The sequence below is a fragment of the Periplaneta americana genome, chromosome 13 (genome assembly GCF_040183065.1).
Source record: "Periplaneta americana isolate PAMFEO1 chromosome 13, P.americana_PAMFEO1_priV1, whole genome shotgun sequence".
Classification (NCBI taxonomy): Eukaryota; Metazoa; Arthropoda; class Insecta; order Blattodea; family Blattidae; genus Periplaneta; species Periplaneta americana.
In genome coordinates, this window is record NC_091129.1 from 53,414,182 (window position 1) to 53,439,516 (window position 25,335).

The 25,335-nt window shown below is 36.2% G+C and overlaps 1 protein-coding gene across 1 annotated transcript; it reads left to right on the top strand.

Annotated features, from left to right (window-relative positions):
- Positions 1 to 5,239: 5,239 nt before the first annotated feature.
- LOC138711624 (cytochrome P450 6j1-like) lies at positions 5,240 to 25,223 on the top strand. Its single transcript, XM_069842758.1, has 4 exons — positions 5,240 to 5,411; positions 5,964 to 6,185; positions 18,497 to 18,760; positions 24,864 to 25,223. The coding sequence occupies exons 1-4, from the start codon at positions 5,240 to 5,242 to the stop codon at positions 25,031 to 25,033; spliced, it is 828 nt and encodes a 275-aa protein (XP_069698859.1). The 3' UTR covers positions 25,034 to 25,223.
- The last annotated feature ends 112 nt before the right edge of the window (positions 25,224 to 25,335 follow it).

Sequence of the window (25,335 nt, forward strand, 5' to 3'; positions counted from 1 at the left end):
TAGTTTTTTCCTTATTTTAATGTATTCACTGCCTCCTTCAACCTTATTCCGTAGGATGTGTGCTAGATATGCAATTTTTATGTGTTCTATAGATAATAATTGGCGTTCTGAACCGATTTCTTGAAAGGCTTCATCGTGAGCTAGCCACGGTTCTTAGTATTCTCCTATACCAGGGATGGGAAACAGCCTCTCTCAGAGGGCTTAGCCTCTCACCTTACCTTAGTTGCTGTTATGCAGACTGCTCTATTGACAATACGAGTTTCCCACCCCTGCTGTACTTACATTTCAAATATCTCAACTCGCTTAATGATGTCAGCTTTTAAAAGTTGCCATTTATATTCATAAGTTAAACTGATTTCATGTAGGCCTAATACTGGACTATAAGTACCTAAACGACAAAGGTATTTACTTCTTTGTGAGGAGAGCGTAGTAATTTTAAGAATGCTGTGTTGGCTTGAATTCGGCATCTTATATCTGAATAATAATAATTTCTCTAGCTTGTTATTTATCTAGAATTCTAAATATGTTAATTATGCAACACTGTCTTGTTACGTTTTTGTTTATTGTTACGCGTAGTTCACAATACTGAATTACGACTAGGCCTACCTTAATACCCAGCAATTAATAATGAAAGACTATATCTACAGGCAGAAGCATGACGTGGCGCGCAGTGACCTTCTGGAGAGTCTGATGGAACTTAGGAAGAAATCCCTAGAGGGAAATGAACCGGTCTTGAGTGAGTATTTAACGACATTTATTATATTGATATGACATGACGTTACAATGTTGTAGATAATAATCTTAGAAGACAGACAGTATAAAAAAGTGCCTTTCTAACATCATCATAATCATCATCATCGTCCTCATCATTGTCGTCCTCATCGTCGACGTCGAAGGGTTACTATACTGAAAAGCTGAAAATAGATAGGCCTGTTATATAATAATATATTATATAGATGATGCAATAAAGGGTTTATATCGCCTATACAGGGTGATTCAAAAGTAAGGTTAATCGGTAAGGAGATAATGTAAGGCGACATTTAGTGCAGAAAAGTCCTTTGTCAGTTTTATTTATTTGCAACTGGTTCAGAGTTACTACAGGCCAAACAGTTAATTCACATCTCATGATACTTACAGTAAACACTAATTTACCGACAGTTGTTTTGATCTAGGTTTGTTTACAAAGCATGGTTTCCACCATTAATGGAATGTCAATGAAAAACATGCCGTGAAATGTTGTGATTACGTAACGGAAGACGAGGGGAGGCAACATTATCATCTCTCACGCCTTACAGCAGGACCTGTAGTTCAGTACAACAGAGAAGCTACAGAGAATGCGTCAACATGTTTACTAACGCGGAATGTCGAGACATGCATCATGTTTATGGGTTTTGGCGGTTACTTAACGTTTTTAGACTTCTTTGTATGGGGTTTATGAAAGAAAAGGTGTATGTTACGGAGATTACAGACAAAGATCATCTGCTCCAGCGAATTAATGAAGTTGCAGCAGATAGACTACGAAACAGGCTGTTAGGCCTATATTACACTATCAAATTTTTGTTTCACAGAATATGATAAAATTTTTTATCATATATATATATATATATATATATATATATATATATATATATATATATATGATCAAATGTAAGATTTTGAGTATATTACACTATGTCACAGCTTTTATTATGTCTTTCATCACAGTTCTAATAATGGATCCACAAAAGTTTTATGTTTGTTACCACTGTAAATGCAGTAATGGTTATTGCATTAATACTAAAGAAGAAATCAAAGAAAAAATGTATTTCGTCTGCTTAGGGTATAAACCTGTTAACTAACAAAAAGAACATTTTACAGGGGAAACAAAAAACTGAATATAAATAAACTCTGAAACTTTAGGTCCAAATCCAAAGTACAGATGGTGAGATTTCAGAGGTAATTTGTACTCAGTTTTTTGTTTCTTTTTGTTTAGTAGGTTATTATCGACGTTTTATCAACATCTTAGGTTATTTAGCGTCTGAATGAGATGCAGGTGATAATGCCGGTAAAATGAGTCCGGGGTCCAGCACCGATATTACCCAGCATTTGCTCATGTTGGGTTGAGGGAAAACTCCGGGAAAAACCTCAACCAGGTAACTTACCTCGACCGGAAATCGAATTCGGGCCACCCGGTTTCGCGGCCAAACGCGCTAACCGTTACTCCACAGGTGTGGACAGTATTTTTTGTTTTCCTTGTAAAAATTCGTGTTTGTTAGTTAGCGGGTTTACACTTAAAGGAGACGATTTAGCTTAGAGATTGGGGTAGGGAGAAAAGATAGAAAAGGAATCCATCAGTCTCTACTGAGAGAACTTTAGTGTGAAGATTTGAAATCTTATTACTATATACTAAGCATTTAATAATGAATGATGAAACATTTCATGTGACTCATAATATGATATTAAACGTTTTGTGGTTTTCACAGGTCATGCGTACTTAATGGCTGCCATTTTCTTTCTTCTCAGTCACAGATTTTATCAAAGGTATGATGACCATAACTTTTATGACAGGACTATGTCATAGCTAGATGTGATCAATGATGCTATATTACACTGTAAAAGATTTTATTATACCGGTATATATATTTTATCAAACTTCTGTGACACATAAATTTGATAGGGTAATATAGGCCTCAGATCTTGTGTGCATCGCAGTAAGAGAACGCGCTCAGGCATGGAGGACACATTGGGCAGCTGCTCCAATAAAGTATTGAAAATTAGTAATTATCGTAAGTCACCTTAGTTGTGTGTAAACGTTTGGCCTTGTAACTCTGAAAAGGTTGGAAATAAAAAAGAACTGACAAAGGACTTTCCTCCTCTAAACGTCGCCCTGAATCATTTCCTCACCAGTTGACCTTACCTTTTGAATCACCCGTATTTTCCTCTTTGAACACAATATATTTCTCTCATTGTGTGCTTAAACTTATCTCCCAAGTGCTAAAGGTAGAGGTGTCTATCGATTGGGACATGTAGCAGCCCTAAGCACTTCAGCCCAAGTTAGCATCTTGTGTACCTGTAAAGAATGAGTTGCAATTGGATTGTGCTGTCCGGCTAAACCGGTTACACAATTTGCCACATCATGCAATCCTCTCTAGTCATGAAATTCATATACCATACGTCTGGCGGTAGCCTGCAGTACGTCACAGATCTACAACAGTCGTCATGTCCCCGTCAGGAAAGGAAGAACTGATGCCTCTTGTGCAGATCTTATGAATTATCTAGAATCACTGCTATCTACCAATATATGGACAACCACAAAGAACACTCATCATGGCGTACGATCGATTCGAAGTCGCACAAACATAAATGGTTCTCTATTTATGAAGACGGAGATGATAATGGAAAGTGAATAGTGGAAGGTGTTGGTGGAATGAGAAAGGAAACATGTAAGAATTCTGAGAAATAAAGCCTCACAAACTTGGCTTTTTCGATCACATATACACAACTCCTCCATTGCTATCGGTTCTTCGATGACCGTAAGTCAGCGTTCTGTGAAGTGAGATACTATCAGGGTTTTCTCAAGTCCTAAATATAAGAAAATTTAAATCTCGAAGGAATGAGCTTCTATTCAACACTGACATATTTAGGAACACGATTAACATAAGAACAATTAATGTCCAATGAATAAAAGGGTATTTTACAATTCATTTTTGGTTTGCAGATAAGTCAATTACAAAGTTATGAAATATATTCATTTAAAATTTTCAATCATATGACTTATCATTCTTATTGCAAATTAACATTTGCTACAACATATTACTAAAAGAAAAGTATAAACTTTTCACCTATACGACATCATCAGATACATAACTGTTTAACGATATCTAACATAGTACAATGTAGAACGTATTCATTTGTAACAAAATATGATTTGTATATTGTATAACATTAAAAGGTGAAGTCATGAGTTATAGTATGTAGTAATAGTTTAATATATTTATAGGGAATATGTTAATTTCAATTAATTTTCACTTGATTTGCTAATTGACTTGGTATATGTGTGCATAGAACTCATGTCACAATATTGTTATATGTGTTGGTTAACACTTTTCAAAATTAAAACTGATAAAATATAAAACATCGTCATATTTACACGTTAAAATTTAAATTTCATATGGAAGATTGACGTTGTTATTAATTGTACAGGAATATTTGTGAAGTTATGACGACGTGTGTTTGTGTATACATATAATACAATTATGTTTTCATGTAAATTAAAACTTCTTCTCTATGCAATTGTTTCGTATTTTGCAGATGCGTGTTTGCCAGGTGATTCCTAAATCTGTAAAATATACGTGTGTTTGAATAAAATGTGATTAGGAATAATAAATACAATTATTTGATTTAATGCTTAAAGGCGTATTATTAATGTAAACTATTAACAATCTTGTTATACACTAATGTTTGTGTAAATTGCAACACCAAGAAGGATACATGTGACTGAAATGAAATTGATACCAAAGATCAGGTACATGGCAATACACAAATGATTAGAATTACAGAACTGTACTGATCTGTGACCGTGAGATTTCAGTATGGTGTGAAGCCTCCATGCCCTGCAATCAGAGCGTCTAAGCCTCGTGGCATGGAATCAAAGAGTGTCTGGATATGTTCCTGGGGAATCTTCCTCCACGCAATTTGTATGCGAGTTCACAAAGCGTCAAGAGTGGGTGCTGGAGGACCTTGACGAACAAGTTGCCGACCAACCATATCCCAGACATGTTCGATGGGCGACGTGTCTGACGAACGTGCAGGCCAGAGAAGCAGTGATACCCGTCGTTCTTCGAAGAAGGCTTTCACAATCCTCGCCACATGTGGCCGGGCATTGTCCTGCTGAAATATGGCATGTGGAGTTGCCTGAAAGAGGGGCAGTACCTCGAGCTCTAAAACTTCCCTAATGTAGCGGTTGCTGTTCAGATTGCTCTGAATACGTAGGAGGCGAGATCGTATATTGTATCCAATGGCGCCCCAAACTATAACACTAGGCGTTTGTCCGCTATGTCGCTCAACAATGCAGGCTCTCAGATAGCGTTCACCACGGTAGCGTCTAACACGTATGCGACCATCACTGTAGGCCAAATTGAAGCGGGACTCGTACGAAAACACTACATTTTGCCAATCAGCACTCCAATGACGGCGTTCACGTGCCCATTGCAGTCTGAGACGTTGGTAGTTTCTGGACAATTGAAGCCGACGCAACGGCATGCGAGCCACTAGTCCAGCCCACAAAAGACGGCGACGAACCTTTTATGCAGACAAGTCCACATTAGTTGCAGTACTCCAACGTCGACTCAACACTGCGGATGAAGCTGTACAGTCCGTCACGGCCATGAGGACAAGATGGCGGTCATCTCGTGTTGTGGCCACATTAAATGGTCCAGTAGGCCTACTCGCCCATCTGTGCGTACGACGCTCTTCTATCCACTGGTTCCACACACGCATCACTGTCGCAGCAGCATGCCCTGTACGATCAGAAATGTCATGATATGACAAACCTGCTTCCCGGAGACTAACCATTATGCCCCGTTCCAACTCACTCACGTGCTGATATTGTGCCCTTCCACGTCGACGAAGCATACCTGCACTAGCTTTCACGTTTCCACTTCGTTTAGAAGCTCTACACTGACTGAGCAAGGCATACCACTGACCTTGCTGGAGACACAAGAGACGTCACTGTTCGGCCTATGTTTACGCCATCTCTCTGGAAACATAATCAATTATTGGTGGTACACTGTTCTACACATCTCCCGAGTTTGTAGTAGTTCGGGTGATTCTTTCTTGAACTTTTCACAAACAGTAGTGTATTAAAAAGATACTTTTTTCAGTTACGTTTTCAGTTTGCGATGTGAATTAAATAAAAAATCATTCTGTTACATATCAGTTTTCAGTAAGTTTTTACTTTCTAATGAACTCTCTTGGTATTTCAGATATGGATGACGAAATGCTTATAGCTCAGGCCTTCCAGATCTTCATAGCAGGATTTGAGACATCCAGCTCTACTGCTACCTTCGCTTTGTACCAATTGGCATTTCACCCAGAGATTCAGGAACGCCTCAGGGAGGAGATGTTGGATAATCTGACCAAGCACAATCAGGAAGTGACGTACGATGGTATCAAGGAAATGACGTACCTCCACATGGTGATCTCAGGCGAGTATTCTTTTTTATATCGTGTTAAAAGTGGGGATTTTATTTAAGTATCGTTATATGAGGAGAATTTATGTTGTTAAAACACAGTGAAAAATTTCCAGGAAATTCTTTATGTTTGTTCTTTCTTACTTGCACAATGATGTTCTCATTCAACAGACAGTGTTCTTACTACTTGCGTCTTCCTATGCTCGTCTCCAAAAGGCTTCGAAATACCCGTAGAAGATGCTCTTTTTTATACATTCAATTATTATTTGTAGTTGCTAAATTATCTTGTATAATCCTCTCTTTTTTGCGATTATTTCATAAACAAATAGTCAAATATTATTAAGTCCTGACCTGCGTATTTGAAACGATGTGAGAGTGATAAAACAACTAAATTGTGTCCTAAATTTCTTAATTAATATTAATTGTTACCGCAATAGACGTATTCTATGGGACCAAAAAATAAATTAATCTTTACGTAGATTCCTAAATTTCTACTCTCAACATTAGTTACTGTTGTTGGTCAACAGTCCGAAGACAAGTCTGAACCTCATAAGTGACACTAATAAGGCATCATTCATGAGGCAATTAGGCCAGGAGATAATGGGATAGGGTGGACAATTTCTTTCCCCCTCCATTGCATACATAGCTGACTAGTTATATATTACATATATCAGACTCCAGATGTATACAAACAATTATTATTCTTCCTTTGATATACATTGTCAAGTGAGATGTGCTGCCTGATAATAAATGCACATATCAGCCAGAACCTCAGTCAGAATGACCTCAATTATAGGTACATATGTAGGTCGGTAAATATCCAGAACAACTCGTTCTTTCCTTTCGAAAACAAGACATTCCAAAAACCCTCGATTTTTGCCTCAAAAATGAAAACACTAAGATAAAATGAGTGAAAAATGTTAAAATTACGAATAAGTTGAAAAAATAAAAACTCCTCATTTTCGCAAGAAAATTCAAAAACAAAAAATCGCAAAACCAAAAAAAGAAAATACTTTAAATATAGACAATTTTAAAGTTACATTTCATTTACAATAACGATCAACTTAACATTCCTAAGCTAATATAGTCTAACCGAACCTATGTAATCGACGAAACAATTGAGTAAATTACTACGATCACTTACCTTACACTTACCTTACATTAATGAAGAAGTGTATACATTTCTTCCACTTCTATGAAAAAATAATGCATGCGTTCATGATGATATATGATATGGATATGCCCTCTTGAACATGAACTCTGCTAAATATCCGATATCCGTAAGAAAGTAAGTACGACTTATACGCAACAGACAAACACAACAACATGCCTGAGGACCACTTCCAATTGACCAATATCCATTGCCATCCTTACATAACCATATAAATACTACAACCTCCACACAAATCACCATCATGAGACGTAGAATTACACGCTCCTTCCATCGCTAGAACTAACGTCAAAGTGACAGAGACAAAATGAAAACAAATTCCACACCTGTGGAGTAACGGTCAGCGCGTCTGCCGCGAAACTAGGTGCCCGGTTTAGAATTGAAGACCTGAATTGCAGAACATCCCAAGTCCATAGAACTATTTTTTTCAGTAGAGACAAAACACTTCATAACTATAGAAGTTTTTGTTTCACTGAAGTAATTTTTGGTCAGCGTGTGTGTCATGCTCCTATTGACACTTCCTAAAAATTTTAACAACCTACAGTGCCTAATTTAGGAGGAAATTATTAATATATAGCCATGGACTTGAGATGTTTTTCAATTCATGGCAAAAAAATGGGTTCTGGAAGAAAAAATCACTTTATTTAAGATATTATTTAGACATTGTAACACAAATGATGGTAATAACATGAGAAAATAACAAATCACATTATTTGCAAGTAGGAAAATTAAATTATCAGCTGTTCCTTTATTGGAAAAATTTCAGTCAGCTGCGTCTTCTTCTTCGGAGTCCATCAATATTATTTCAGGTTGAGAAAATCCTGTGAGATAAATATAATGCTGCACGTGCTGGTGATAAATACTTCACTAAACGTTTTAGATTTTCCAGATTTTCTGACTTTATTGGCAGTGTATTGGCATACAAGGTGAGGTTGCTAAAAGTAACATGTTGGAAAGGATTTTTCATCAAGGAATATATCACAAAATCTGTTCCTGTCATATGTATTTTCTGTAACTGCGACTTTCCCTGGAAACTTGTTTGAGTACTTAGATATTTTGTACTTTGAAACAGACCTCTGCACTTCGCTGACATTTTATAATACTGTCTCAAGTGTTGTTTGTGTTCTTGAAAGTCTCCACATTGAAATTTGCCTCATTCTTCACAGTGTCTTCCCATTCTCTCGGAGTTTCTACTTTTTCTTTCTTCCTTTTGATTTTTGCTATTCTTGCAAAGTTTGTGTCACATGGAAGAAAACTGTGACCTTTTATAGGGAAGTAGTGAGTGATGCACTTGAATCGTTCAGAAGCAACCAAATATGTAAATATTGAACCACTGTCATATTTTTGTTCTGATTAATGCAACCATCGGGGAACAAGTACAGAAAGTCAACTTCTGCAGACAGTACATTTGTAATATATTTGTTTTAACACGAAACAACTTCGTTAACACTCTTGTGTTCCTGAGATTCATTCCACATGAACATTGTACTTTTTGTTGATTTTTCACTGTGACTACACAAGTTGAATTGCCTCAGCTGACAGAGGTAGAATATCTCGTTCACAGGCAGTAAGGACATGGGAAGTTCTGTTGGAAGTGAAAATATAGGACACCAATGTTATTCCTTTCTTTGGCAAGATTTGAGAACTTTTTCTTGTTGTCGTAGAATATTGCTTGCTTTTGTGTCATCTGCCTCTTGAAGCCATCATTTGTGCAGAATTTCACTTGTTTCCTAACTCAGCATGTATAACATGTCCAAGTCCGTAGCAGGACATCCGAAAGCATAGTTGAAGTTGTAAGTATAGTATTTTGTGGAAACAACGATATTTCAATTCTACATTTACTTTTTCAGGAGATGTACCACTTTTGATTTTGAGTAACTTTCTGGGTAATGCTTCTCCAGATAGAGGGTGTAGGTTTTCATAATACTTAGTTCTCATGACAGATATCGCCTCTTACTTTTATTCGTTCCATAATGGCTCACTTTATAAAGGAAAGGATTGTATGCGATCACCTACCTGTTACAAATAAGGAAATAAAACTTACCACATTTACGACTACACTAAATATACAATTTAGTGAATTTTTTTAAAATTAAAAAGTCGGAAGAAAACCTATTAAACACACAGTACCTAACTTAAGGTTTGAGCAGATTGACTATGGGGTCTGTTATTATAGAGATCTCTTTTACCAGTAGGAGATTCCCCCATTGCAGTTATCATTGCGAGGCATTTTACTCTCCCTTCCCCGATGCCATGAAGACTGCAAGCTGCCATATCCGGCATATAAGATTATTAGTTGTTCCTACGGATACCTAAAAATACGTAATAATATAAGTACAGTTTCATCGAAAAAACCTGTAGTCTAGCAGGGACGAATTGAACATTGAATATTTTATGAAAGAGTTCATAAAATCGATGACAATATTTCATTGCAGCTACGATTGGTTATTTGTTTAATGTGGTATATATAATATGAAAAAAGTATTTGAATATTTCAACTTACTTTTACTTAATAGTGAAGTTACTTTGGGAACATTCTTCTATTCGCGGTCTACGGCAGGAAACGACACTTGGTGACATCAGTCCACAAAGATGAACGTTTTGCTTATTTTTGTCAGCCAAAACATTAAAATTACTTAGAATAGATGCCTTTTCTGTTTCACTAAACATATCACAACATTTTCTTCTGCATATGCAGCTAGGGCCTGACATTCTAGCTGGATTTATTTTCCCTGTGCTTGTTGTATATTCTTCTCCTGCATTGCGTTTCCGTTTTGCTAAATTTCTTTTCCACTTCTCACACACCTTACGTTTTTTTTCCCAAGTATTTTTCAATCACTATCACTTGAAACTTCCTCCATTTTAAATAGTAAAATAATCCACACCTGTGGAGTAATGGTTAGCGCGTCTGGCCGGGAAACTAAGTAGCCCTGGTTCGAATCCCGGTCGGGGCAAGTTACCTGTTGAGATTTTTTCCTGGGTTTTACCTCAACCCACTTTGAACAAATGCTGGGTAACTTTCGGTGCTGGACCCCGGACTCATTTCACCGGCATTATCGACTTCATCTCATTCTGACTCTAAATAACCTAAGATATTGATACATCGTCGTTAAGTAATCTACTTAAAAATAGTAAAATATCAACTCTCACAAATTGTAATGTTCTCACTGCAAAGGTCGAAAGGAAACTGGCTGAAATACATAAACATTTCACTGCATGGAAAAACTGACCAAGTCCATGGACTTGGGAAGTTATTCCATTCATTAAGAATTATATTGTGTCATTATATATGGTAAGAGTTCGACTTCGGCGGTAATATAGTGCAAGGAGGTAGCCCTAGATATGTACATTCATTTTAACAAAAAAAGTGAAAATCGAAAAAAAGTGGACTTGGGATGTTCTGCAATTCAGGTCTTCAATTCCGGTCGGGACAAGTTATCTGGTTAAGGTTTTTTCCGGGGTTTTCCTCAACCCAATACGAGCAAATGCCGGGTAACTTTCGGTGTTGGACCCCGGACACATTTCACCGGCATTATCACCTTCATATCATTCGGACGCTAAATAACCTAGATGTTGATACAGCGTCGTAAAACAACCCAATAAAATAAAAACATAAAAATGAAAACAATCGAATATCGAATTAATGTGACGTCATCAAACATCGACTTATACACATCAAACATAACAACATGCCTGAAGACCACTTCCAATCGGCCGATATATGTAAGTACGTACATATAATAAATCTAAACTACGGTTCTTTTCCACTTACTTTTTCAAAGTGTTTCCACATTAGGAATAATCAAAAGACTTTAAAATGTTAATTTCATAAAAAAATCAAAAGCAGTACTTATAGATATACTGAATAAAATTGTAGTTCTGTTTCAGACAATGCCTTCTCAAAAGATAATCCGGGGTTAGATCTTCGGAAAATTCTGTGAATTTTTGCTGTAATAGACAGATGTTAGGATTTCTCCAAGTAGATGTATGACATCTTTTGCCATTCCGATATCATATTTGCTTCATTATCGATTATAATCACGAAATCGTTCCTGGGTAAAAATTTGCAGCTTAGAACGATATTAAATATAACAACTAAGATTACAGATAAAATTATATCAATATCAAGTTTCCTCTTTTAATTTCCATTTCAATTTCTACATCTTAAAGTTCTTTCAGGATTTTTTGCTATTTTCTTTCCCATTTTTCTTCTCGTTTGTGAAGCAAATTGAATACGATTAATTCCATTCTTACTGGATAAATGCAAAGTATAGACATAGATATATATTTTTTTATTCAGTTCCTCCTGTAACCACTACAGGTTGCCATTGACAAAGAGTGTCATGATGCAATAAACAGAGTAAATGCCTTGAGGCTTAGTGATACATTGTTTGTTAGAATGAAAAATAACAACTTGAATTAGATTGAAGCACATGATAATAAACGAAGTAACGTATACTGTATATTATAGACATAGGTATATTAACAGGTAAATAAATTAAAATATTGAAATGCCATCAATGCAGGTGTTTAACGGCACTGCAATACTGTAAATGAAATTTCGAGTAACTAATAGGCTAAATTATACGTTTATTTAGGGAAATGAAGAGATATTCTCTGAATTTCGAAGCATTTATTCAAAATGTCTTCTATTACTTTCTATACACAAGTGACATCGATGTACTTGTATTAGTTCTGGAAGACTATACATGAGGTCGAGAAAACTCAACGCACTAACTGGAACACAGGAATACCGGCAACTTAGGTTTGAGGGCGGCCAGGGACAGAGTGTATGGATTTTCCTTTATCATTTGGTGCACCACACTCGTAAGTAGCTATTTGAACTTTATTGAGAAATACGTACTAGTGCTAGTTTTCTGTGCCCAAGGTTATGGATTCGACCCCGGCCCAGGTCGATGGTATTTAAGTGTGTTTAAATGCAACAGGCTCATGTAATAGATTTACTGACATGTAAAAGAACTCCTGCGGGACAAAATTCCGGCACACCGGTGACACTGATATAACCTCGGCAGTTGCAAACGTTGTTAAATAAAACATAATTTATCTGTTTATAAAGAAGCCGTACTATTTGTGTGTTTACGCAAATTTCGGCGATGCTTTATAGGGACTACACAACCATCGAATCAATGTGTTCTTAAATGTTTTAATAAGTGGTGAGAAACAGGTTCCGTTATCTATAAGAAGAAGCAATGTACACAGTTAATAGACACTATTAGTGAGTTTGGGCTCAGAACTTCATACATTGCTACACCATGAGTACAGAGCGTATTAGATGGCATTTTGAGCGACTGCTCTGATATTCAGGTACGATTTTCTCGATTTCCTTAAATAAATAACTGACTAGTCATGGCGAAAGATCACTTACCACACTGTAGTGCCGTGAGATGGCAAGAACGTGAAGAGCTGATGATCACCTTGCCAGACTGTGGTGTCAAGAGATGGCAGGAGTGCCGGTTCCTTTTGTTTTGACTCGTCCTGTACAATCCTCCCTTCGACGTAGGATAGAAGAAATCAATACTACTCAAATATAATGCATTACTGGCACATGGTTTTCAAATTCCACGATTTCCATAAAAAGTAAGCATTGCTACTGTTTGTAACCGGCTATTGAAAGTTAATAGTGTAACTTTAATACAAAACAATAATGCAACTTTTATTGTCACAACAATAATCACTTTCCATAATTGAATTTAAACATCCCGTCAACAATGGGATTTCCACTCCACACAGCAACACAGTATTCGTTATTGCACTCCACAGACGACAATGACAATTCACTTGGATTATTGAGAACAACAATGTACTGCTAATCTCAACTAATGTTCACAAAGCACTATTTACAAAACAAAACTGTCCGTTCACAATATAGAGAACATACAGCAAAGATACTTAAGCCATTTCGTGGGAACAAATTCTCAGTGCGGATGTCACGAAACCGGGTGTATTATCTAGAACCTCCACCAGTTAGATCTCCATCTACGACAGGTCTGGAATAATTTAATATTAACTGAAAACATTCATTACTAATCTTTTAATAATTTTAAAGACATGAGGCAAAGGAATGGCAATATAACCATAATAATAATTACTTCCGTATGCAATCATCATGAAAATATTCACTAATTGACAATAACGTTCAAGTCACTGTTTGAGGCTTATGTTGGTAAAATTGATCCAAGTACAACATAATACATCATGGTGTCCGTTGCGGTGAAGTGCGAACATAAACGTCAACAATGGATATAAGTATTTTGACTTCCTAGCGACATAATATTAATGACACATAATATACATACAAGATTATTCATGTTACTGACTAGTAAAATAAATAAATAAATACACATTTTACTAATATTTTGATAGTGGTTTGATAGTAGCGACATAGTTGTTGGATTCATTGAGAACTAGACCTTACTGAGCTTGAATTTAGTGCCAACAACATCAAAGGTACCGACAAGAGTTGTCCCTACTGATTCTTCTTATACTATGGTCAGTTCTCAGTTCACAGTTCGTTGCCTTTGCTCGTTCTTCTCGCTCATTCACTCCAGTTCACAGTATATCGAACCCAAGACTTCTAGAGACAGTCCATTGCACTAGAACTCAGGACTTCCGGGGACAGTCCACTGCACTCGAACTCAAGTCTTCCAACTGCGTTGCTTCCGCCTGGACGCTGCTCAAGTTTACTCGCGTGTCGAAACCTAGACTCCTGGGCGCTGCTAACTCACAAGTTGTGCTCGCTGTCCAATACTAACTACTGGCTGGCTCCTTCGCGTCTCCCATTTATCATAGTTTCGAGAAAGTACTGTTTCCAGTGTCTTCGCGGCTTCTGTTTCCGCACGTCTATTCGGGAGGTTTCGTTCCCCCCTTCACCTCGCACAGCGAAGCACCGACAGCTTTGCGTCCCCTTTACGTCCGTCCCCTCCAGATCCGCGAGGCTGCAGCCTCCTTCGCCGCGTCGCCCGTCTTCTCGCGCGCCCCGCCCTCTGTGGGACGCGTGATCGACTCTCGGCTGTCACAATAGTTTATAAGGTCTTTATTTTGAACTAAACCAAGAACACTTCGTTTGGTTGTACATCATTCTATATAATCGAGAGATGGCGATAAATGTAGAGAAAGAAGCGTCAGTGATTCATCAAGTTCTCTCTTAATAACACGCAACATGCACGTGAAGATTAGTATGTGAAATAGGCCTATCGTGTACATGTACAAGCGACTTGTAAGTACAATTGGGCCTAATTACGTTTATTGCGGAGACCTCTAATAAGAAATACATTCCGTGCTCGAGGGCACTTATCTCCAGATGGTTCTAAAATCACATACATACATACATAAATACATACATACATACATATATGCATGCATGTATGTATACATACATACATACATAGGCCTACATACATACATACAGGTGTCAAAAAAAAGTTTCCGCACTCGTGAACAGCGAATATTTTCTAAGTCTACTTCGGATCACGGTGATGTTATACGATGCTAGCGCTTGTACAAGAAGTTTCGGAACTATGGAGTCATTCGCTATCCGCGTCTTGTAGAGTAGCAGTAGAGTGCTCGCTTAATGATCCAAAGGTTGTGAGTTCGAGCTTTGTTCAAGTTATCATTTATATTGTTATCGTTCTTTAGCAATATAAATTATATTCAAGTTATTATTTATATTCTGTTATAGTTCTTTAGCGTTATAAATAATATTCAAATTACCATTTATATTCTATTATGTTCTTTAGCGATATAAATAATATACATTTAATGTTAGATTTAGAAAAATAAAGTGTCATAATACTAGTGTTAGTTTTTTCTTCTTATATTATTACATTATACTGTCCTGTTGATTTGAGCCTGAGATATTGACACCAGAATTCAGACGTTCTTCCAACTGAGCCATGGGGCACAAGTAAAGAAGCGTAATAATATGTGGAACAATTGGCCCAATCCCCCTCCAAGACGTCCTGATGATTTGTGGAAGTTCGTCCAGGACATGTCCACTCGACTGCAAAATGTGATCGAGATTGGAGGAAGATGGACAAATTATTGAATCGTGGCTGTTGGTTTGTTTGTTTTTTTAACTTTTAATTATTTGAATTTTCTAAGATAGACGTTAATATGCTTGTTTTGTTTATGCCACGAAAGATATTTTTTGTTGAGTATAAAATTTTTCTTTCTTTCCTTTTACAGCCATAATGTCATAATAAATAATGATAAAGTCATGGCATAATGCATTCACGAACCTGATGTTAATTAGGCCTACTAAAACAGTCATAAAAGAGATAGCAGAAATTATATTTTCTCTCTATTTAAAAAAAGAAAATAAACGGACTCTGTGGTGTTCGAACGCACGATCTCACCAATACCAGCCCGGAACGATACCATTACGCTACAAGTGTAACACGTAGATTACTTTAATTATAACTGTGTATAGCAGGCATTGTGGTCCAACAACATGTAACATCGCCTGTCTCCGAATTGTAGCGGAGATACCCCAAGAGAACTTAGTATCTACAGAGCGGCCACTTTTTCTTTTGACAGCTATGCGTATATACACAGATAGTGTATCTGACTCAAGCCGTTCACAAATTGTTCTAGACATGGCGCACATGACTAGAGGTGGAGTGACAATACTTTTCATCGTTCTGATTCTCTAATTCGCAGCGCTTGTATTTTAGTTTTAATAACGATTGAAAACAGATAAAATGATAATAAATATAGGTACATAGACGGGTGGACTAATTACTATATTGATTCATACGATGTGTTTGAGTAAAGAAACAGTCATTTCTAATACGCGGATCTCTCGAGGTAGTTCATGGCTATTAGAGTGACGGGTTCGTATGAATCTTTCGACTGTTTGAGAAGGTTCGAACCCCGGTTCTTCCTTTCGTAATTTACAATTTCGAACTTCGATTTCGAGTGATTCTAAACGATTCTACTTTAATAGGCCTACTACTTTAAGACGGAAATACGCAAATGATAGGAACATCGTATGAACCAGGATGTTACATGCTGTAAAAACTCGAATCCATCCGTCAGAATCATTCACGGTTCGAATCTCTGAAATTTATGACAGCAAAGGTGAAAGACAGAGACAGAAGAACTGAATATAAATTAAGATGTTTCAGCAAGCAGAATAGCCCATGTCGACATGTTCCAAATTAATGCGAGTTGTCACCGAGCTCGTATGTTTGATTGATATTATGCTCTGTCACAGTCTGAATCCAACATTTTTCTTGGTGTACCCATTTGTGACGTTCTGGTAGTAGTGCCGCTATACAGCGTTCCATAATGTCTGAGAGGCGACGTAAACATTGCCGGCAAAGGAAGGGAAAAATATAATTGATATTCAACAAATGGCAAATGTCAAATTCCACGATCATCTTGAAAATGGGCAGAGGCAGAATGCTTCAGACCGCCCAACTTCAAGATAAGCGTGGGATGTGACCTATGCCATTGGTTGAATAACAATTATTCTTCTCTCTTCCTCTGCTGGCAATATTTACGTCGCCTGTCGGACATTATAGAAAACAGTTATAGAAGTGACATATTCAAAATAGTTTTAATATATAAATAAATCGTTTTGAAACTCTGTGCTGCCTGTTATTTAAATATACTTTTTATTACTTCCGCTGCTTATTATGAATGAAACAAAACAAATAAATTAATTTGAGGGGTTGGATATAACTTATGTTTTAAGATATGATACTATCCAAACCATAATAAGAGCAAATGATGTGATAAATTACTATCCAACGAAAAATGTGACTATAAGAAACGCTAAAAAGGCAAAATAAATTAATAACTAACATAACAGATTGATTTCACATATTTAACATAAAATTATCACACGAAGATTCCCCGTGCGAAACCTTTAAATACCTCGCATAGTGTATGTCTCGATTGGTATAATGGGCTGCCTGAATAAAAATAAAAAGTTTGTCAGGTGTTCTGTACAGTATACTGCATACATGCAAGTAAGGAATCTTGCATGAATTTTCAAACGGAAGACCAGAAAAATTCTTGTTCTAGTTAAAATTTAGTCTCTTTTATGGGTAGCTCTATGACCTTAAGATTTATAATCCGCAAGGTTGAGGCACGCATCATGTTGTTTAGTCAACTGTCGGAAGACAGGTCTGAACCAAAAGGATCACTTATGAGGAAACTAGGCCAGGAGATAATGGGGTAGGGTGGGCAGTTTCTTTCCCTCTCCATTGCATACATCGCCGACTAGCTACATATTACACTAATCAGACTTCAGATGTAGGCCTACGCACCATATCGTCGTTGATACTGTAATAACACCTACTTGACATATTTATCGATTTTAAGATTTTTTTTGCTCTATTAAATAACTTAAATAGTGATACAGAAAACAATAAAATCTCCTATATGTGATTATATTTCTTCGTTTCGAAAACGTAAGATTTCACAGTCTCCTATGTACGGCTGCCATAGGATGAATAAATGTTCTTTTTCTTCCTACTGAAAAATTTTATATTTTGCACATAGAAGTTATTGCAGGAACAACGACAATATTCTTGTATAATCATCCTACTACTTTCCACCTTCTTTAAGTTCTGATCAGAGTGATTATGAATATTAAAGCTATGAAAAGAAATACAGGAAGAAAGATTTGCTCAAATATGGATTAAATGATAACGATAATAATAATAATAATAGTAACGATAATAATAATAATAATAATAATAATAATAATAATAATGATTGTAGTGGTAAGAATTCATTTATTCTGGTGGATTTAAGGCCACAGACCTCCTCTTCCACACCATCAGAAAGATGTAGGCTATACACATAACATTTTTAGAAACTAAAGGAATCTAAACTAAATTGTAGAACTTAAATATGATCTCTGGTTCAAGTACGAATAATTTTTAATATCCTATGTTTAAATCGCTATTTAAAAACACTTGCTCCTACAGATAAAAATTTTAAATATCTGCCTGGTTAATGCGCATTATATTATTGACATAAAATCGTAACGGGCCAAAGTATCCAACGCATGGAAGAATACAACTACAATAGATACCTTGTAGGCCTACATTACACCTAAAATATAATATTGAACTTTTAGAAGTGAATGCAACCATAGTGACTTTCCATTCTCTTGTTACAGAAACCCTGAGAATGTACCCTGTTATAGCATTTCTGGATAGAGTTTGTCAACAAGACTACCAACTTCCGGACCCTCTCCGTGAAGGAAGCGTCACTCTTCCTGCTAGAACTTCCGTCTACATTCCTTTACTTGGGATACATAGGAATCCCGAGTACTATCCAGATCCGGAGAAATTCGATCCCGAGCGCTTCACGGAGGAGGGAAAGCAGCTCCGCCCCAAATACTCGTACTTGCCTTTCGGGGACGGACCGCGCAATTGTCTCGGTAAGTTTAACGAGAGTGTGTCTATTTTCCTGAATATCATAGCAACAAATTTTGAAAACACCAGTGATAAATAAGCATGTAGAAAACATTAGGTATCTCTAGAAACATCAACATCAACATCGTCGTCGTCGTCATCATCATCATCATCATCATCATCATCATCATCATAATCTTCTTCTTCTTCTTCTTCTTCTTCTTCTTCATGGTTAAGCGAAAGGTTCATTCCGATCATACAGAAATTAAGACATATCTGTCCATCTTCCTGGGCGTCTCACGTCTTGATTCTCAATTCCAGTAGGTCTGTAGTAGTTCTTCGCTTGTCGTGCTACTCTGTATGAATCCTTTCTTGAAAGGCGTCCATCTCAGTTGTTTAATGTGTCCGTAATCTTCACTACCTGGATCTAGATGGCCCGTACATGCAAGTCCAAGTGCAAACTTCTCTGCAGACTGCAGTAGCTCATATTCAATGCCTGTAATCTGCTGTGTAGTGATCGCTGTGAACGTGTCAGGATTTATTATTATTATTTAGTAGGTTATTTTACGACGCTTTATCAACATCTTAGGTCATTTAGCGTCTGAATGAGATGAAGGTGATAATGCCGGTGAAATGAGTTCGGGGTCCAGCACCGATAGTTACCCAGCATTTGCTCATATTGGGTTTAGGGAAAAACCTCAACCAGGTAACTTGCCCCAACCGGGAATCGAACCCGGGCCACCTGGTTTCGCGGCCAGACGCGCTAACCGTTACTCCACAGGTATGGACACATGTCTGGATGGATGTTCGCACATTGTCGATGTTTGCCCATGTTCTGACAGTTCGGGGCCGACTTTAGAGCCGTTCCACAGTGATCGCAACCAATGAGCACAGAAGACATAGAGAAGACACTAGCATCTTAATACCATTGGACGGAGTGAAGCCGCTTTGATGTACCTGGCGCCATATTGTTGCTACCAAAACATTACAAAATAGCTACTACGTTATAGAAGATCTTATGATAATAGGAATCCCATACGTCCCTAATTTCTTGGAGGAGTCACAGTTTCTTTCTTGTTTCGTAACACAGAATCGCTAAGCACGTATTTTTTTTTAGCAAAAATTAGAAAACTATAATTGATAAATTACATACATACGCGTCGTACATACATACATACATACATACATACATACATACATACATACATACATAGTCTACATACAGTCGGCCTTTGTAGCGTAGTCGGTATAGCGCTGGCCTTCTGTGTTCGAAGTTGCGGGTTTGATCCCGGCCCAGGTGGATGGCATTTAAGTGTGCTTAAATGCGACAGGCTCATGTCAGTAGATTTACTGGCATGTAAAAGAACTCCTGCGGGACAAAATTCCGGCACACCGGCGACGCTGATGTAACCTCTACAGTTGCGAGCGTCGTTAAAAAGTACATACATACATACATACATACATACATACATACATACATACATACATACATACATACATACATACATACAAATAAATTGTTTAAATTGATAGCTCTTCAAAATGCAATACGGTATTTAATACTTTGGTAGGTTGAAAAAAGAAAAAAGAAAAGAAAGAAAACATTTTGACCTTATTTTGCCACTGGTCCAATAAAAATTCTACCAGTGACTTACAATTTACTTTCATAGGTTGATCCTTTTGCTTTGAGTTAATAATGCAACTGGTTCCTTAATGCATATTATCATTCTCTTCCTTTTGTCAATATTTCATATATATGTCCCGGTTTTGTTCACTTAATTCACTTAATTCACTTAACCATATAAAACTGATATGCTCTTCGTTAAAATTGTTTTGCTATAACATTTGTAATGTACATAATGAAATTCAGAATAAAAAAATGCAAAATGTTACCATAGTTATTGCATTATTATTGATGTTTGCGAATGAATCTTAATTTCTACTAATTGCTGGTTGCAGTTCTTTCTATTAATACCTATAAAATAAAATATATAGAAATAACTAAAATCAAAGAAGTTATAACCAAATGTCATGTAATTAATACATATTGATTTAGGTAAGTTATTATTTCACTTATGTTTTTTCATAGTGTAAACTACCGTATAACATACCTGTATTGGTAGGAGGATCGTTTCGATGGAAGTATGTCGTCCTCTTCCATTACTTAGTCTTCACTGATATTTATTATTTAATAATATAATAGTTTCCAGTTCAATAATAGTTCCACAGTACTGTATACGGTAATACAATTCTCATAAAGCGAATGACAAGGATGATGCTAATGACTTTTAAGTGATTTAGTTTTGTAAAACAATATTATACCGAATTTTTGTAATACAGTATTATTAGGCTTGTTTATTCTGGCCAATCTTTGATATCACTCCACACCACACACGGGACTGACGTCTGATTTAAGAATCATAGAGGGTTAAATGAGGGGATAGCTAGGTGACATTAAGTCGAGGTTGTGACGACAAGGTTAATGGGTTAGTTGAGGAGATTATTTAACTGATATGAGGCCGAGGATATGTGCAGTGTGGGAAGATACCGAAGTTTCACCTTTATTCTTTATATTTTTATTTCATTCGGTTGACGACAAATCTCGGCATACCCAATGTTGGCGTTTGTATAGCACGTGACACTGAAACTTCGAACTTGGGTTAAGTTAGGTCAGTGTCGCTCGTAAATGCTTAAGTCTGCAAAGCTTAAGTTTGATTTCATTGTATCGTGATTATAAAAATTAATTACAATAATATCAATACATTATACCTCTCTCTTAATCTAAGTAATATATGAACAATACGAATCTAACCTAAGCTAAATCATGTAAGTACATTCCATACCTGCATATTAATCGCTGTGAAAAGTTATTCCAATAATTTTCTTTGAAAATCTGTTTGTGCAGTCATGCGTAGCATATATAGACATCTTGAAATGAGTTGATTTATGAATAAAAACGACCATGTAACACCACAGTCTACTATATACAGTCACGAAGCTTGGGGTGATTTTTTGCAAATCTCGCGATAGTTGCTAGGCGCTTGGAGCGCTGTGAGTACTAGGAACAATAGACTGTGCCACAGTCATCGTGATCTAATACAGGCCGTAAGACAGACCATGTAACTCGCTTAACCCGATCACGAAGGGCGGCGTTTCAACCATATAAATTAATTGGAATGCATAAATAGTAACACAAAATGTAATGTAATTCCATTAATAAAATTTAAAACAATGATTATGAGACACTTCACACATAATTTACTTGCGAGTTAAGATGTAATATTATTTATGGTGTGAAAATTACGTTGTTCGTATGTGTAATACCTGCCTTTATTTCGATTAAATATTGCGAAATTCTTATAAATTCATTTATGCACGATTCAATAATTTTCAATTGCACCGCACGGATATTTAGATATGTTGAAATTATAGGTTATGTTTACTGTACCAGTTGCCCCTTTCTGTCTAAAATTTAGTGATCTCCAATGCCTTGCAATTCATATGAAAATTATAGGTTATGTTTACTATATTTAACTTATATTTCTAAATTCGCAATCATACATTATAATTAAGCATAATGTCATGTATGATACGCCGGACATTCAATTTGTCTGTATTTTAATAATACAATTGGGTACTGAATTACTATATTTATCTACTACTTAAGAGATGAAGTAACATAATTGTACGTACATTAATTTCATAGGAGTGGTATGGTAAATGTTTTGTCTAAAATTAAGGAAGGTAGATGTGCTAAATTGAAATCACAAAATAAATTCTTTTTTATTAAACTTCAAAATAGCTTCCATTCTAAACTTGAAATGTTGACGCGAACAGATTATGTTAACATGTAAAATTCTCTTCACATTAAAATAACACAGTTTTGTAATTATTTCCGCAACATATTATGCAACAAGAAGTAAACGGAACTTATAACACATTACACTAAATAAAGCTTAGCAATGATAAGCAATAAAGTTATAATATTTCACTGAGCTCCATACACTGAAATAGAAAACCCAAACAAACATTACGGCCTGGTCCAGATCGAAAAAGCATTGACTGTGCCGTATTTCGCATTTTTGTGAAAAGTTCGTTATCTGTTGTAATAACTGTAAATGGCTAAAATACAATAATTTGAATAATAATATGGGACAAGGAGACGTTTGTAATACTATAAATTGTAAGAAAAATAGGTTAGAGTTATCCTTCCGAAAGATCCAGGAAGGTGAGTTTATAGAATATAATATATATTTTATGAAAATAATATATAAACCTTATGTATTTCATATTTCAATAGTGGAAGGAAGGTGTTAATTTTTTCAAAAGAACACGATATCGAAAGTACAATACATTTTATGGTCTGCTAAGGAAAGAGTCTGTGATGAGGCGATAGTAGCGATCCTGGTGGTGAGCAACTATCTATGGATGCATATTTCAACTGTTTAGTTTGCATATTTAGTGAGTTTTAAGCTTCGTGATTGTATATACTAGACTGTGGTAACACCTCAATTATTAACTGCCCATGTGCTAAGCGGGAGCTAATGTTTTGGTAGCATCATGATGGCGACTGGCCGCAAGCGCCGCTTCACCTCCAAGCTTTTTTTGCCTAATCTATGTCTTCTGTACTCGTAGATCGCAGCAAATCCACCTACCTCATTCACCTCGTGCGCTAGATTGTCTCAAACCCTCCTTGTTACTGCTCAGCGGCGGCTCGTTTATGAAACAGTACAAGCTCATTGCTATCCTTAGTTCATTTACTACAAACAATCGGGATTAAACTCTCAAATTTATGCAAACAAAAATCTTTTTTTTTTTTTAATTAAGGAGCCCACCATAAATTTTAGCATATCATGATCATAATTATGATGATCTTTTCCAAAAATTCCAATTTTCTCGAGGACATACACATTGTGCTACTTTAATGAGACATTTTTACATTAATTCACCTTGCATTTACGGTTTTTTGCTTTATAAATTTCTCACGGAACTACACAGCTCGCTTCAAGAATGTTTTTCTTCATGAATTCCTGTTCAATTGTTGCATTTGGCTTATTGCTGGTGGTTTTTTATTTATTTTTCTATAAAACTTACTTTTTAGTCCTACTAGTTGTTAGTATAAATAAATAAATATGGGAAATGCCTGTTATTATTCGGTTGAGAAACTTTTATCATCCAGTCTGCTGTCGAAAAATCTGAAAGTTAGAATTTATAAAAAGTTATATCACCGGTTGTTCTATATGGTTGTGAAACTTGGACTCTCACTTTGAGAGAGAAACATAGGTTAAGGGTCTTTGAGAATAAGGTGCTTAGGAAGATATTTGGGGCTAAGAGGGATGAAGTTACAGGAGAATGGAGAAAGTTACACAACACAGAACTGCACGCATTGTATTCTTCACCTGACATAATTAGGAACATTAAATCCAGACGTTTGAGATGTGCAGGGCATGTAGCACGTATGGGCGAATCCAGAAATGCATATAGAGTGTTAGTTGGGAGGCCGAAGGGAAAAAGACCTTTAGGGAGGCCGAGACGTAGATGGGAAGATAATATTAAAATGGATTTGAGGGAGGTGGGATATGATGATAGAGAATGGATTAATCTTGCTCAGGACAGGGACCAATGGCGGGCTTATGTGAGGGCGGCAATGAACCTCCGGGTTCCTTAAAAGCCAGTAAGTAAGTAAGTAAGTAAGTAAGTAAGTAAGTAAGTAAGTAAGTAAGTAAGTAAGTAAGTAAGTAAGTAAGTAAGTAAGTAAGTAAGTAAGTACTAGTTGTTAGTATGATCAGCACATGCCAAGGGATAAAGCCTGTAAACATAATGAACTTTATGTATAAATTAGCATGTATGGATGAGGATATATTTGTAATTAAAAAGAAAAGAGCTGCATGTTCAAGTTTAGGCTATATCTCTTACGAGCCAACAATTAATATTAATGATGTTGCTATTGGAAAATGTTTATAATACTCTGTAACAAGAGAAGGCTTTGGACTTCCAAGCCTTCCCTTGTAAGACAGTGAAACGAGAGTCTGTGAACCACAATTTCTTTTGTTTTTATTTTTCCTTTTTTGTTAACTCAACATAAATATGCATAATTTACCACAACAATATAAACCTTTCATGTTACAGGGAAACTATTCGGTCTGCTCCAAGTGAAGACTGCGTTGATCCACATCTTATCCAAATATGTAGTGACTCCTTGCAAGGATACTCCACGAAACCTTGTGTACGACCAGAAGTCCTTTGTACTGCAGACCCGCGATGACATTCCGCTCGTATTCAAGAGATTCGGACATTGAGATAATAAGAATTTAACATATGTTCGCTATAGTCCATCAATTACGAAGCAACTAAAATACCTAGAGCATGGAAATAATTTAAATTAGGAATATAATTTTAAGGAAAGGAAAAAAAAAAACACACTTTTCTGTGAAAATGAGTAAAGCTTTTTAAAACCTAACAAAATTTGTAGAAGAATACATTTACGTGCGTGTGTGTGTGTTTGTCTATATATATATATATATATATATATATATATATATATATATATATATATATATATATAACAAGGCTTAAGCAAAATGTAGTAGGTTATTTTTAC

Excerpts from the sequence above, each read along its gene's own strand:
- LOC138711624 (XM_069842758.1), top strand. The coding sequence starts at position 5,240 with ATGCGAGCCACTAGTCCAGCCCACAAAAGACGGCGACGAACCTTTTAT. Across the intron at positions 5,412-5,963 it reads TGTTGTGGCCACATTAAATG|ATATGGATGACGAAATGCTT; the intron begins GTCCAGTAGGCC and ends TTGGTATTTCAG. Across the intron at positions 18,761-24,863 it reads CGGACCGCGCAATTGTCTCG|GGAAACTATTCGGTCTGCTC; the intron begins GTAAGTTTAACG and ends TTCATGTTACAG.